At 41.8% G+C, this 16,541-nt stretch overlaps 3 protein-coding genes across 5 annotated transcripts in view; 2 read left to right on the top strand and 1 right to left on the bottom strand.

Annotated features, from left to right (window-relative positions):
* Nucleotides 1-16,541, top strand: part of LOC5501981 (Fanconi anemia group I protein) — a 60,353-nt gene that overhangs the window by 23,645 nt on the left and 20,167 nt on the right. The window lies entirely within an intron of this gene.
* On the bottom strand, nt 26-1,311 carry LOC5501982 (transcription factor MafB). The gene has a single exon (XM_032370269.2). It carries the CDS (start codon nt 1,253-1,255, stop codon nt 644-646), a length of 612 nt encoding a protein of 203 aa, XP_032226160.2. The 5' UTR covers nt 1,256-1,311; the 3' UTR covers nt 26-643.
* On the top strand, nt 11,372-15,439 carry LOC125568087. Its single transcript, XM_048729495.1, has 2 exons — nt 11,372-13,397; nt 14,884-15,439. Exons 1-2 carry the CDS (start codon nt 11,692-11,694, stop codon nt 14,903-14,905), a joined length of 1,728 nt encoding a protein of 575 aa, XP_048585452.1. The 5' UTR covers nt 11,372-11,691; the 3' UTR covers nt 14,906-15,439.

Raw genomic sequence — 16,541 nt, 5'->3', positions numbered from 1 at the left:
TCTTTTCGTCGTCATTATTTCTTCATTCGAAATAAAGCTTTTATTATCTGGATATTTTATCATATCGTCTGTATGTACAATTCTGTAGTGACAATTTTCGTTTTTCTTGACCAATATAATATAACATATGCATATACTCTGCGTGTAAGGAAAAATTCCCTTTGGTCGGTCACACGATTATGGGACCTTTTTGCAGTATAAGCAACTCAAGATTGTGTCTTATTTATATACAGTATAAGTTTTCTTGAAGATTGGAATTACCAAAATAAATAGCGAACTTTTATGACAAAATACATAAAGAACTCGACCATTAGTCAAACGAGCCAATGAATAAACAATTAAGCTAAACAGCGCTTATTTTAGGATACAAAGTAAACAAAAAAGCGTTATCTTAGCAACCCAACTAAAATGGTATGCCTAATAAGGTTTTGTGTCAATTTTGCAAGTTCTCGGTAGGGCAGCCGCGCCCCTAGGTATCTTGTAAGGTGTCCTTGAACATAACTTTACTTTCTGTGTAACTAGAATATAATACTTTAAGCTAGCTCTTAGTAGAACGCAAGTACGATATAACTCGGTGTTGATTGATATAACTCGCTGTTGAAGTGATTCTCGTCTTCAGAGTCTGCCTGAAGAAGTGCGTGTTCTATGTAGTCGCATGAACCTGGGAGGCAGTCTTGTTAGCCACCCCAGATAACATGATGAATACTTTCTCGAGCGTTTGGTACGCTTCTTTTATTTTGTCCCTCTCCGTTTTTACTTTTTCCAGCTCCATCTTCAACGTGTTTCGTTCCTTTACTAGTATCCTATTCTGGACCTCGTATGTTTTCTGCTCCGCCACTCGCTTCTTTTTGCACACACTCGCATAGATGCGATTTTTCAGACTTCGCCTTCGCTTGCGTAGCCTGACTATTTCTGAGTTTTCTAGTCCGCGCATCTTTCTGTTTAACTCTTTAACCGGGATTTTCAACAGCTGTTCGTCTGTGAACTCTTCCAGAACTTCTGTACGACTACCGTTTCTCGTGTTGTTCTCAGTGGTACTGGTGTTGTTTTCACTAGCGCTACTCTCTGTAGGACAACAACTTCTCTCGTCATCCTCCACCGGGTCAAACAGCTCTTGTACATCGTTGTTTGATTCTTCCTCCTCCTCGCCGATAGTCATGTTGCTACACACGTTCATTGACCAGTCATCGTACATATACAAGTCGTTAAGGAACGCATTCTCATCGCTTATGTTGAACATATTCACAAGCGCCATGCGTAAGTCTGTGTTTTGTCGTGTCGAGTGCGATTTGAGCGCCCTAGTGTTGCGTGCTTCGTGAAAACGTTTACCTTCGACCAATCAGAACACGGAAAATGGTCATTAATTTGGGGAATCCCCTACCGCTAAAAAGGGTATTCCCCTTTCTCACAGCATTCTCTAGCTTTACTCTGATGTGTTCTAGTTTTAGCTTACACTAAATAAACGATGAACCACTTTTTTCTTTAGATGATAACTTAAAATTCTAATACATTTAGCAAGCACCTTTCTACATTCACATAGACGCATCTGGCATTTTTTTTTAAAAATTAGAAAACAAATTTTAGAAAATTTGCTTGCGAGGGTATTCCCCGTACTTGCTTTCAGTTCTGTCGGGAGACGACGATTGTTTTCAATAACGTCTGGAAAACTACTTCACACTTCACTACTCCCCTTACTTCACAAGAAACGGAGTTGATATCAAACACCCAGAGACAGTCACACTGCGACCAGTAAAACTGGGCAATCAAAAATATGAATCGCTAGAATTTAGTCAACGGAAACTTGTCCAGACTTGTTTATATTATAATTGGTGTTTTTTAGATTCATAACGTGTGAGCGGTCGAGGCAAACATACCATACATATTTCCGCTGTTCACGATTTTACTGTTCGCGCTGTAAAACAGTCATTTTTTCATCATATATACACTAGAGGGTGTCTACAAAACGAAGACCTAAAACCTTAAACCTGTGACCCCAAGAGCTACGACCCCAAAAGCAACGACCCCCAAAATATCGCCGTTATTATTTAGCCTACCTTGTTTTCCAAAATGGCTACACAGCGTGAAAGTTTCATGTGGAATCAGTGATCCTTATGAGATAATTAGCTAGTTCAATTTTAAATTGAAAAAGCACTACTCGTGTTTCCAGATGGTCGTTTCTTAAAACGCCGATAAACTCAAAAACCCGGAAGGTCACCCGGTAAACTTTTTGGGTGTTTCTTCAAAAACCTTATTTGCCCGCTAACTTACGGCAAAAAGCTTCATGTTCTAGTTGTGTCGAGTTATAGAAAGTTTTCATCACAGAGAAAACCATTCCACTGCCCTGTAAAAAGTGGGCCAATCAAGGCTATCATCATTTTATGGGATTTCCTAACAACCTATCAGGTTTCGTTTCTGTCAAATCATTTAGCTGTCACAGTGCGCCTAAAAAATATAAACAGCTTTGCGAAATTATTAGAAGTTTTTCTACAAAATGAGACTTAATTGTTCTTTGTCTTTCTTTCGAAAAATGTCGATGCCACAGCAATGTTTAGGGTGCAAGTTGTCTACAGACATCGACAAAACTAGGATTTAAATAACTATTTAGCCAATCTATTAATAAACTTTGAAAACTATACTTACTTGTCGGGAACCCGTATCGGCACGCTACGCTAAAGCTTTAGTTTGATGAACGCTCTTCCTCGCCAGGGAGTTCGAAAACTTTTCTGGGGGCGTTTCTCTAAATTACCGGTAATTACCGGGTCTGTTAGGTTACCGGGAGAGTTGTTGGGATTATCTTTCGGGCAAAGGAGCGTGTCTGAAAAATGAGTGCAACTACAATTTTCAATTGGTTTGTTCATTGGCGCGCTCAAATGAGAATATTTCTTTCATGAAAAGCACAACCAAATTCGCTGAATTACCCAATTAGGTTCACTGATTCCATATGAAACTTTCGCGCTGTGTAGCAATTCGCGAAACAAGGTAGACTAAATAATAACTGCAATTTTTTTTTTTTTGGGGGGGGGGGGTCGTAGCTTTTGGGGTCACAGGTTTTAGGTATTAGGTTTTAGGTCTTTTTGTAGACACCCATAAACTAGAAACAGGGTGACTTTTTGCAGGAGCATGCGCTTGGACTGGCCTCTTGTAACACGGGCTCAAAATAACGCGCCATTGTTGTTCGTTATTCACCATTGTCCGGGAATCACTGAAGCATTTCTGTATACATTCCAAATCTTGCTCTCTATATGACTTTTTTCTTAAAAAGCTTCATTTCTCAATGAATTTTACGCCGACTGCAACCAAATTTAGCGGGAAATGTCAAGAGCTGCAAATAAACTACGTGAGAATGTTTTTAACGTATATATGACCACCCTGGTCCCAGAGCCTCGAGCGTCTCTTTATTCAGTGGACAGTGAGGTTGAGACGAGGCTCTGGCCTCTCGAAGCGCTATTTCGACTTCTGCCTCACTTCCATGTTAACGTTTTGTGATTAGCATGTGTCAGTTTCACGGGGTGCTACCTTGGATGTAAACATCTCTTCATTCATCTCAACATTCATCAGAAATCCCATGGGATCATTACGGTATAGTTAGCGACAAGAATATGCCCATAGGAGGTGGGGAATACAACATTTTCTCAGGAAAGCGCTTCAAGGAGGAGAAAATCGCGGGTAAGCTCGCAGTTATCCTCGGAACGAGTCTATCAAAGAACTCAAGAGGCAAATAACCAGTACAATCGCTTGCTTGGGATAGTTGAATCCAATATCGTTAAGGCGAGAGCAAACGCCGGGAATAAGCTCGGAAAATCAGCGATTTCCCGTAGCCGGTCGGTGGTCGGCAGCACAGAGAAGACATCTCGCCGCTTGATTAACTCGTAAAGAGACTCCTCTTGAACAAACTTTACATTTTTAATACTGGTAAATCTTGTAACTAATTCGAACTGAGCACTATTAAAATCACGATCAAAATAATCTATCGCTCGTCTACTTCGTTCGTTTAGATGTTTGTTATTGCGAACAATAAGAATTAAAAACCGGTGTTGACCTTTTGAACTTGATGCGATAATACAATAGAAAACTGTCAGAATTTCTTGGTTTCCATGACCACACACCAATTGGCCAATCAGAGACCAAGTTCAGATTCTGAACCTAGCAGAAGTCGAAACTGCGCTTCGAAAGGCCAGAGCCTCGTCTCTGGCCACTAAAGCACGAGGCTCTGGAACCAGGGTAATATATGACAGTTTAAACGATCAAATTGCTTAATCAACCACCCCTAGATTTTAATCAAAATAACTAGACCTTTTTAGACTTGTGCTGTGACATACACCAGTGAATTGGATCACATATATGCCATTTCTAGCAAGTGAATATCTTTTACCTAGAAAATAGAATTTTTTTTACTTGGACATGACTGGACTCATTGATAGGGATGATATGCATAGCTTTTTTAGAAAAAAATGCCCAAGAAAACATCAGATTCAGGCAAGGTTTTGTGATAAGATTACTTTGACGGTGAATATACGGGAAAAGTACCAAAAGTGGGTTGACACTGCTGCTTTGAATTTATAAAGGCAAATACTTTATAGAATTTGGGCTCCCTGTGGTTTCCCCAATGGTTTTAACATAAGAATTATCTGTTAGAATATCAGCCATAACTTAAAGGAGGCTTGTTTGTCTATCAAGCAGAATTTGCTTACACTGTTGTATGCAGCTAAGCTTGCGAAAAAGGCATTGTTCTCAGGCAGTGAGGCAAGCATGATTTTTAGGGTGTGTTGGTAAACACATTGACCCCTCAACCGGCCTGTACCGGCTTTGGGAAGTACCCACAACCCAAAAAATTCATAAATGCAAAATAAACACAACAAGATAAAGATACTCAGGCATCAGTCTAAGGGATAAATGGTCTTGCAGATATGCATCCAACCAAGGTGTTGGCATCTACTCTTAAGCCAAATAATAGCACAGGTTCTTTGACAAATCTCAAATCGAACCAGGAGAGAAAAGCAGAATCACCCCTCTCTATAAAACGCTCAAAATACCACACAAGGGAAAGAGATCAGCAAACACAGCTCAAGACACAAATAGATACCTTTATCTTGATCCTCCAGGTACATTTCCATGGCCTCAAAACACAATGTCCACTCCTTGAAGGATTGTACAACCACGAAGATGTCTTTACGTATTGCAAAGCATTCTGGGAGATCCAGGGGAAAATTCACGAGGGGAGGGCCAGTCAACACTCCTCTCCCCAAAGTCAAATGTTTTTTTATAAGTCTTTTCACCCCGAAGCCAAACAAATCAATTCCAGGTCATACAGACCCAGAATAGCAGTGTAAAAAATTTTGCAATCAATTTGGTTTCAGAAAAGACAGCATTTAGGAGAGCTGTGGTGATTCATTAGAAAATTATTTTCTCATCCAGGCAAAGCCAATCAAGAAAAAATCATCATGAGTCCACCTTTGCTTGCAAATATCCATAAGCAAAGCACTCAATTATGCCCCAAAAGACTTCATGATGTCCTGAGACACTCTCCTAATATGCTCATAGCTGTATTTTTGATGAAAAATACAAGCAACCATCAACTTGTGCTGGCTTCAGCACAACGCCGAGGGATTAAAAGTGGGGACCGCAAAGCACTGTTGGAAAGCTTGGATACCGCTGACTAGGTGCAGCTGTGTTTGACTTTGACGGGCTGTATAAAACTCAGAATAGGGAGGGAGGTATCTGTTTTCAGTCTGTTTTTTGTAAATTCAGCTCAAAAAAAGCCAGGAGTCAATTGGTTAAATTTGTAATATGGCTATTTCAAAGAACATTGGATATTGTCTCTGAAATCTGCTAGATATCCAATTTTGTTATATATGCTTTTAAAGGATGTATAAAGTATACATATCAGTGTTTATGTTACAAGCGAAGAACCTGTGGTACACGCTCTGTGTATTGCGTGGTTACTAAAAATAGTCAGATTCGGAATCGACATGGCGCGCGGGTAATACCAAAGTGTCACAATCGCCTTTCTATTCAACAGAAATACGAAAAAATATCTCCAATAGACTTAGTTACATTAAAACAAATAATAAACTAGTAAGCTTAAATAGCACGAAAAGGTTAATCATTCACAGATCACAGATTTTCCAATATGGCGGAATTCTTCAAGTTCACTTCTTCTCTCAGTTCGATATCTTCGCATGGTTCTTTGGTGTTTTCCTTATCTTGTGAGGACTTCATTTCAGTATAGTTCGTTTTGTCACTGCCATTCGTATTGTTATTTGTGATAATTTCTGGGATACCTGTGGTAGCCCAGTTATAAAATGCAACTGTTTTTTTTTTTTTTTTTCGTCTTGGTTCCTAACAACGTGCATTATTGCGCAATGCCCAGGAAGCCCATGCGCCACTGTGTATCAATTTTTTTGGTGTACTCATTGCGACCTAACATAGCATTTTTCTTACAAGAAGTATCTAGCCTACCGTTCTACGCCATCGCAATGCCTAGTTACCAGAATACTTCTGCATAATTTAAAACTGTGTCATGGTGATCTTCGGGGACCTAGGGCAAACTGGGCGGATCCGCCCAGTCTCGTCGCGGCGCTCGTCTGGCGTTACGCTCAGCGCTTGTTTCCGCCCAGTCTCGTCTCGGCGCTCGTCTGGTGTTACGCTCAGCGCTCGTTTCCGCCCAGTCTCGTCTCGGCGCTCGTCTGGCGTTACGCTCAGCGCTCGTTTCCGCCCAGTCTCGTCTCGGCGCTCGTCTGGCGTTACGCTCAGCGATCGTTTCCGCCCAGTCTCGTCGCGGCGCTCGTCTGGCGTTACGCTCAGCGCTCGTTTCCGCCCAGTCTCGTCGTGGCGCTCGTCTTAAATTTTAAGATTCCAGCTCTCAGATCCATGTTATTTGTGGAGTTGAAGGCCCGATTCGCGATTTGATAACTCTATATATTTAACCATAGCCTCAATTTATTATGCCAAGTTATTGTGGAAAAATATCTCAGCTTGGATTGATTTCGCTTTATTTACTCGCGTTAATACATTTGGGACCCGAATAGACCCGATACACGTGAGGCTCGAGATTAGAATTATATGTGCTGACTGCTTTAGACTCATACAGTTTACCTCAAGACTTAATCAAATGTGCTCTGGACACTCATGAATGGACTTGGGTATTTAATACCTTTATTGAAGTTGTTTGAAATAATTGATTCATTGATTCATTCATTCATTCATTGGAAATCGTCTCCTACAAATCTCTTTGTCGATGAATGAATCCCAAAGAATAGGCTACTTAGATCGGATACTTGACCGGGTTCCTATAAGGTGAATTTTGTTTTCTTACTATAAAATATCTTGATCTCTCTCATTGAATGTCATATCCTTTTTACCACGTCGATTCCAATAAAGTACAGAATATGTGTAACTTAAATTGGGACAAGTTCCATCAGGATGTCAAGCAGTTTCCATCAATACTTAAGTGTCAAAAATCTTGTACTACAAAAGTTAAAATCCTGCTGCTTTGGCTTTGGTATATATTTAGAGGTAAACATGCCAGTAGTCATGTGTAGTGTAAGATATGTAAATATATGAATTATTTTGGTATTTTTGTGCTTCTTTTAGATGAGTTTTGTTATTTCCCTAAAATACCTTTATTCCTCATTGAATACCATTTTATTTTTATTGAACATTTTCAATTAAATCTAGATAATTGTGTTGTCTTTGTAGTAATGTTGATCTTGAAAATACGTATTTGCTCTAATTTCAAGTCAGGATATTCTATAGCCCTCTCATTTTACTTCAAAATAAATAAATGTTGTTGTTTACTTTGCATAAATAAAATGATAAATTTCAATAAAATTATGTTGTTAATATAAATATGACTGGCTTTAGGTGTTAAAATAAATTTGCCCCTAAGTGATAGCACATTGAGGGCTGTGACTCAAAGAAATTTTTAAGAAATGACAATTTCAAAACATATTCTCAGCTTTCTTCAATTTTATTTCGGTGTTAACTCTGCTGTGGGGATAGTATTTGTAAGAATTTTACCCCGTAAAAGATAGCACAATAAGCCCCTTTCATGTAGCACACCTCAAGTCCACCCCCTACCCCACCTGAAGAGATGATTCTCTTACCTTTCTTGCCCCAATCAGTGTTGTGATATGGCATTTACAATATACACCAAGATCATATATATTTCATCATATACAAAGTGAGCAGTAAAATCTTTGTCATACGTGTCAGAACACAGAGCCTTAACAAGTTACAGATCTCAGGTATCCCAGTCAACCCTGCGCGCTGGGTCTAGTTTTGCTGTGACCATTATCGATCTGGTGTGAACTAGTAAGAACTCGTTTGATCTGGTTAGAGAACATGCTAGACAGTCCTTGAAACAACCCTGGCAAAAATATACGATTATACACATCTTTTAGTGTGGGTCTATCGCGGACGGTGTGTGCATTTGTATTTGTGTGAGTAATGAGCGTCCCCGGAGTAAAGAATCAAACAAAAGAGACCTTTTGCGAACGAAAAGAGTCTTCCACAAAAGCCGCCTCGCTTTCAGGCAGAGCATACCGCAGACCTCTTAGCATCGCAGGCCTACACGTTTTCGACAACGTTATGCTAATACTATAAAACAGTCACAGATCGCTGAAAAAGCTGACATCTATAATGAAGTATAACTCTAGAAAATGAACGTGATAGTCAACACAGAAATGAGGGACTTTTGGCGTGACATCTTTATTACATTTAATTTTAAATAATTATACTTATTACACTTGATGAAAGCCTTTATTATTTTATTCTCTGTCTGTGACCGTTATGATTATTATTTTATTCTTTGCCAGTTCAAGTCAAGTCATCGTTATGCTAATGCGATAAAAGAGTCACAGGTCGCTGAAAAAATGCTGACATTGTGAAAGCTAAAACATAGCACTTGCGTCAATGTGATATTTCTTATAACGGTGTAAGCAGGGGGGAGGAGGGTGACATCATTTAAAATAGCGGCCGAAACTTCGTTAAAAGGGAATAAACTTTATAGTCGGCCACACCCTTAAATACCTTTAATCAAGCAAAACGCCTGCCTTTATAATGAAGTACAGTAGAACCCCGCTAACTCGAACTCTGCAGGGAAGCAAAAATCAGTTCGATTTAGCGGGGAATTCGAGTTAACAGAGTAAAAGTGACTCAAAATTAGGTCCAAGTAAAATCGAACTAAATTCGAGTTAGCGAGGAATTCGAGTTAGCCGAGTTCAAGTTAGCGGGTTTCTATTGTATAACTCTAGAAAATGAACCTGAGATCTTATTAAATTTGTTAGAACCGTTATTATACTTGCTAAAACCCTTAATATATTTGTTATCTCTACACACCGCTTTTTCTCGGTCCCGCGTGATTGTTCTAATTCACGGACAGAGAAAAGGTGAAAGTGGAATGTCCCGATGTAGTTATTTTATTTTTCAAATCGATTAGCAAGTATTTCCAGCTCCTTTTCCGAGCATCCGTACAGCCACTTTGGACCCAGCGCTGCCTTCTCCCCCAGTAGAATCCTCCATCTCGTTTGCCAAGTGACATTGCTTATGTAAGACAGCATTAGAGAGCGTCTAGTCGTGGGGTGGACGGCATTCCGGCCGTGGCAGACGCGCCAATTGTTGAACACCGCGCACCAGCCTTGCCTCAAGACGAGCTGCTGATGATTCTCAGGATCAGTCAGCTTGTCTTGTAGGAGTTTCAAAGCTTCAAAGTATCTCCTCATAGTCTTAGGGTCCTTGAAAGAATCCGGATCGAGGCCGCAGTGGTTGTTTGAGAAGCGCAGCGAGGGGCGGTCTTCACCCACGTCGTAGCCTATGAATGGTGTTTTGATCAATGTTTCGAAATGGAAGGCTGGGGCCCTTTCTGGTTCCACAGGCTCTGGAACATCCATACGTCTTCTTGAGAAGCGCGTAGGCACGGTACTGAGAAGCTCAAAGGCTTCAGGCTCTCCCTTACGGATATCTTCTATCACCTTGACAGAGTCTACAAAGTAGTTAGTAGTGTCTTCGACTGGGGCGTCGTACTCGGTCGCGAGAAGGCCTGATAGGCGCACAGGAACGTCGAAGTAGCTCGTGTCGGCGTGGACAGGGTGTTTGTCTTGGGTAATGATGTTTGAGTCACTTTCACTCTTTTTTTGGGGATCCACTGAAATGACGAGATGGTTTGTCGGATGAAACCTTTGCGCTATTTGACCAATGCTCTCTAACAAGTCTCTGAGTCCGGTAGCATTCGCGGGTACACCTTTAAAGTAGGCGACTCCGTACCTTCTCAGATCGTTCATCCATGAAAAGAGCTTTTCTTTCCTTTCGGCATAATCGTAGGTGATGTCGAGTTTGCTGCTGGCATCCCACAGTTCCATGTTTTTGCCGTTCGTCAACTGCTGAGAATTGCTAGAATCTCTTGCGCGCAACCAGGATGCATTGAAGGCAGTGCTGTGGTCAGGCCATTCAACTGACACGTCCTCGCTTCCATCTTTGTAACCGGTGGAGATGATTGGATGGTCTTTTGCCGCGAAGTCTGTAAACTTTTGCTGGTCGTAGATTAAGGTTTTACTGTTGAAGATGTTCTCATCCCTGACAGAATTTCGCAGCCAAGTAGTAGGGAACTGACTAACCGCGCCATCTTGCCACCTTATCTTTAAGAAGTCTTCGCAATGCGATACGCCTGCAACTCGAAATGGTGCGCGTAGTATCCCAGCTCCACAAGGAGCACGTAGAATTGCCGAAGCAGCCATAGCTTGTTATCCATACGACGTTTTGCGCAAATGAACCGATGCTAGAGTTGTCCAATACACCATAATTGCATGGCATTTTCTGAAACAGGTCACTGGAGCGTAGCTAGAGAACAAGGTCAACCGCTTAAGAGGACAAGGCCATGCATACATTTGTCAGAATTGTAGTAATATTTGTATAGTAAGCTTTACTCCAGTGTAAGAACCATTCCCTGAGGACCTCCTGTTAGCTCTGTTTTTATCATGATTCGTTCTATTATTCTTTCTGCCAAGCAAAATTGCCATAACGCCTTGAGACGCCTGTAAAATATAGGCCCAACTCCAAAACATCAGAAATGCAAACTAAACATCACCAGACCCGGATACTCATAGATTCCACCAAGGCATAGACGAACTTCAAAAGCGCATCCAAGCAATGTAATAGAATTGACTCTTTTGTCAAAATATCAACCTTGATTTCTGACCAATTCATAAACAAATGCTTAAACTTAAAAACATTTCTTACCAAAAAAGACACAAAATTCCGAACTACAAATAGAGACAAGCAAACACAGATCAAGTCACAAATAGATACCTTTATTGCGCTCTGTCAGGTCCCATTTTACAGCAATCAGTCACAATAATCAATGCTAATTTGCATCATGCTAATTTGCATGTGAAAACAACTACCCGGGGACGCGAAAGCCATGAATTTGATCAGTTGTAAAGAAAATACGATTAAGCTGTTAGTTGTTGATCACGGATCGTCTGATTGATGAAACAGGTTTAATTGTGCAATTGTGCACGGTATTTTCCGAGATTGCTGGTCTCTATTCGAACATGTGAAAAAAGAACAGCGCGTGTTATGGCGCCGAAAGAAAATACGATTAAGCTGTTAGTTATTGATCACAGATCTTCTGATTGATGAAACAGGTTTAATTGTGTAATTGTGCACGGTATTTTCCTCCTTGCCTCCTACGTCATGGCGGCGAGCGGGTGCAACCACGACACGCGTGAAGACATGGCTCTCACTATAGTGCTTATTCTGGCGTCAATACTGCTTCAAATAACCCCAATTGTACTGGAAACACAAGATGAGGTCTTCTCGTCTCGGCATGTCTTTTTACAGCGCTTAAAACCTCAGCCAGGTTCCCCGGAAGAATTGTACGTGTTCGGAATCACGTTTCGACAAAATGGTGGATTGCTTGGTTATCCAAGACCGGGGAAGAAACGATTCTTGTCTGCTAGGTTGGGTTATTACTCAAACTCTGAGGCTAGATTTCAGTTATCAAGGCTCTCAACATCTGGCGATATAAATCCTAATCCTGGCCCGAGTTTACACCAACGACAGGATAGGAAGGCTGGATCGAAAGATCGTCGTGTTTGTTCTGAGTGTGATCGAGTAGTTGCGAAGAACCATCGTGCTACCTATTGTGATTCTTGTTCTTGTTGGACACACATTAAATGTGGAGGCGTACTACCCAAGTTATATGTGCAGCTACAGGCTTCAGGAAATGTGTCTCATACATGCGGGTCATGCTTGGAAATTCTGCAACAAATTCCCTTTGCAGATGCCAGCCTAAATTCTAATAACTCGGATTATTCTAAAATGCAATCCCCAAACAGCTTCTTCAATGATTCTTTGAATAATTCAATCGACAACAGTGTTTGCAATTCAACAGTCGATTCATCCATGGAACAGCCAAAGGATTGGTTTATTCAAAATATCAAAAGCTACTACAAGTCGAACTTGATTATGGCCTATCTGAACATCAACAGTATATTTAGGAAAGCTGATGAGTTACTAGAACTGCTCGACTCATGCCAACTAGACCTGCTCTTCATCGCTGAGACCAAGATCGACAGCACGGTCCCTAATTCCCTATTCAAGCATCCAGATTACCGTGTAATACGTAAAGACAAAAAGAAAGGAGCCGGAGGCATCCTAGTGTTTATACGCAGCAATGTAAAGGCATATCGACGGGTCAAGCTGGAACCGGACGGGGTGGAGTGTATTTGCCTTGATGTTAAAGGTAGCGGCAATGCATGGTTCCTTGCATTTGGAGGGTACCGGTCTGAAAGTGTATGCTCTCCCTCGGACTTCATCTCAGCATGCGGGAATGTGGCAGAAAATATGTACGCAAAGCGGAAGGAGGTTATGTTTGTTGGCGATTTCAACATGGACATGAATACCGATACAAACAGCCGTGGACCGCATCCGGCTCTTACTGGATTTTGTGATCAATTCTGCCTTACTAATACAATCGTGCACCCAACTAGCGTCACTAGTTCCACAAAGTCTCTGCTGGATGTTGTACTCGTTTCACACCCGGACAGATGTGCAAAAAGTGGTAATCTACATCTAGGCATAAGTGATCGTGACCTAGTCTACGCTGTCCGCAAGCAAAAACTACCGAAACCAACAGCAAGAATTGTTGAATATAGATCGATGAAAGCATTAGACAAGGACGCTTTTGTCTCCGACCTCCGAGACATCCCCTGGGACAGTGCATATGCATTTGACGATGTTGATGATGTTTGGTCCCACTGGGCGGCTCTGTTTTGTCAAGTGGTGGACAAACACGTCTGCGCTTCAACCAGCTGCCTTGGATTAGTCCAACGATCCAGAGAGAGATCCGGTTGCGTAACCGATTATACAAGAAATTCCGACGGACGCCCACGGACGACAATTGGACCTCTTATAAAGAACAAAGAAACAAGGTCACCAAAATGAAAAGAAAGAGCGTTAAGGAATTCTGTGTTGATGCTGCAAACGACGCATCATTGGGAGCTGTTGGAAAGTTTTGGAAACGGATGAAGCCCCTGATGCCTAACAGTAGGTCGGAAACCCAGCTCGACTCTATTACCCTCATAGACGATGGCCACGTAGTTAAAGACCCTGGTGCTGTGTTCAATAAATACTTCGCTTCACCATTCATCGACCGTGAGGTACTTGAGCTTGCAGTGGACGACTTCGCTAATCACCCAAGTGTTGCCCTCATTTCCGCTAGGGGTCAAAAAGTGGACTTCTCTTTCCAACATGTGACAGAACTGCGTGTGGCGGAACTTATCACGGGATTAAACACAAATAAGTCCTGCGGCCCTGATGGTCTCCCGCCAAAAGTGATAAAGGCTGCCGCGACTGCACTATACAAGCCGCTGACTACGCTCTTTAATCACTGTATCGACTCGTGTAAATGGCCAAATGACTGGAAACGAAGCAACGTCTCCCCTGCGTACAAGAAAGACGAAGCCACGGCCAAAACTAATTATTGCCCTGTCAGTGTGCTATCGACGATTCCCAAGATCTTTGAGCGGCTGCAGTTTGACCAGCTCTACGATGCCTTCGCTATGGTGTTCTCGAATAACATGTCGGGTTTCTTACGCGGCCACTCATGCTGCTCGGCGCTAATCAAGCTGACTGAGGACTGGCGGGCTTCACTCGACAAGAGGGAGAGCGTGGGCGTGGTCGCAATCGATTTGTCTAAGGCATTTGATTCGATCTGCCACAATCTCCTCCTAGCCAAGTTGTCAGCATACGGAGTTTCCCCTGCAGCATTAAAGACAATCCAGTCCTATCTCACGGGAAGATTCCAACGCGTTCGCTGTAATGGGGTTATGTCTGACTGGCTTGAAATCCACTGTGGCATACCCCAGGAAGTCTACTGGGTCCGCTTTTCTTTAACATCTTTATAAACGATCCAAAATACAGTGCCCTCCAATCGTCACTGCGATTATATGCGGACGACACTACGCAGTACTACGCAAGCACCTGCCCGGTAGCCATGGAATTCGCCATGAACGGAGATATCACTCGAATAAATGACTGGTTCTCCAGCAATTACCTCGGCATTAATACCAGCAAGACACAGGCAATGGTGCTTGGTAGGAACAGTGGCTACGAGTACGATCTCCACGTTGGTCCCGACCACATCAAAGTTGAGACAACGTTGAAAATACTGGGCGTCACACTGGACTCGTCCCTCACCTACAAGGAACATATAACTACGGTTCTTAAAAAAGTTTATGCTAAAGTTGCTGCGCTGCGCCAAATCAAGCGCCTTGTACCAATTCAGACCATGGTTGCGCTATACAGGACTCATGTACTCCCTCACCTCGAATACTGCTCCCTCTGCTCCTCGGGGCTACGAAGACTCAGAAGGACAGGCTAGAGAAGTCTAACTATTATAGTTTAAGGACACTACTTCTTAATCTAGGTAGATCGTCATCGTATGAAAACTGTTTAGCTATATCCAATATGCGTAAACTTGAGCATAGGCGACAAGTTCAGGCTCTTCTATTATTTTTTTAAATCATATAGGATGCAACAGGCTACTTATATTGCCAACTTCTTTGTAACCCGGTCTTCACAGTACAATTTGCGGTCTTCTGATCATAATCTTACACAGCCATCCTATCAATCGTTATATATGCATAACTCTTTCTACTACCTGATATCACATTTTTGAAACCAACTACCTAACTCTGCTAAAGCTGCTAATTCCGTCTCTGAGTTCCGCAAGAACCTACCCGAAATTATTCCACATGGCTGCCAATGCAGCAACTGTATTTAAATTCTCCCTATTTCCCATAATTAGAATTATTATGTAATGTGTAATGTAATCGTTGTCAGTAGTGTTGTCGAGCGTTTGTACCATGAGCTCCCCGAGCTCGGGAGACTGGGTGACCACTCCTCACGTCATCGACGGAAAATAAATTATTGTATTGTATTGTATTGTATTGTATTGTATTGTATTGTATTGTATTGTATTGTATTGTATTGTATGCTAGAACCTCCATTAGAAGCGAGTCACCATGTTTAGCCTATTTTGCATGCCTGCACTGCATCATGGGAGTCTTGGAAACACCTTGACAGACAGGCTGGCAATCTCCTCCCCCAGAATCATAACAGTTTTTTTTATAAGTCTCTTTGCCCCGAAGCCAAACAAAACATTTCTAGGTCCAAGGAACCAAGAATAAGCCTGAATGCAATTTTTGAATAAGGTTGGATAGCAAAGATGGCTCACATTGGAGAGTATGAGGCCATTCACCAGAAAATTCCTTTCTCACTTGGTGAAGCCCAGACAAGGGATTATCCCATTGAATCAACCTCAGCGTGCAAACATCCATAAGCACAGAATTAATTATGCCCAAATAGACTTTATGATGTCCTAAGGCACTCTCCAGATGTGAAAAAGCTGTAACCTTTAAGCAAATTACAAGCAAAACTGTTGTAAGCAACAGGCTGTAGCAGTGCCGTCGCTAGAAAGAAAAGGCACCGCAGTGCATTGTTGGAAACTTCAAGGCATACCGTCTTGGGTCAGCGGTAGCTTAGCTTAACTGGTAGTGTTGGACTTGAAATAGGGGGGGGGGGAGGTCTCTGTTTTCAGTCTGTTTTTCTTACAATTTGGCTCAAAAGTACCCAGGAGTGAAAGGGTTAAGACGCTAAATAAGAAAACCTCCAATGAGCGGTCAACCGATAAGGTAGTCTCCTAGGGCTTAAGCCACCTAGCCTAATGAGTCCCGAGTGGCTGCAAGATTTGATATTTCATTTATGCGCCCGCTTAAAACAGATTATCAAACTCCATGGCAAAATCGTTATTTTGGTCATGATACAAAGAAATTCGAGAGATTTGTCTCATTAATGCAGTCTGCCAATCAAGCAGAAAATGCTTGATTTCGCTCTAGAGCAAACGCGTTTAAGTGTGGCCAAAAATAATTTCAGAAACCAAAGCCCAAAATAAAACTTCCCATTAATTGACAGTTAAAATTCAAAGGCAAGTTTCCTTGCCTAAAATTAAGTTGTAGGCCTCTGTAAAACAGAGTAGATGC

This window comes from Nematostella vectensis, chromosome 6, assembly GCF_932526225.1.
Source record: "Nematostella vectensis chromosome 6, jaNemVect1.1, whole genome shotgun sequence".
Lineage (NCBI taxonomy): Eukaryota > Metazoa > Cnidaria > Anthozoa > Actiniaria > Edwardsiidae > Nematostella > Nematostella vectensis.
Note: the sequence above shows the minus strand (reverse complement) of the source record. Positions and strands in the feature narration are given on the sequence as shown.

Coding starts and splice junctions, on each gene's coding strand:
- LOC5501982 (XM_032370269.2), bottom strand. CDS start 1,255: ATGGCGCTTGTGAATATGTTCAACATAAGCGATGAGAATGCGTTCCTT.
- LOC125568087 (XM_048729495.1), top strand. CDS start 11,692: ATGGCGGCGAGCGGGTGCAACCACGACACGCGTGAAGACATGGCTCTC. Junction 13,398..14,883: donor GACGGACGCCCACGGACGAC/AATTGGACCTCT, acceptor GACAGGCTAGAG/AAGTCTAACTATTATAGTTT.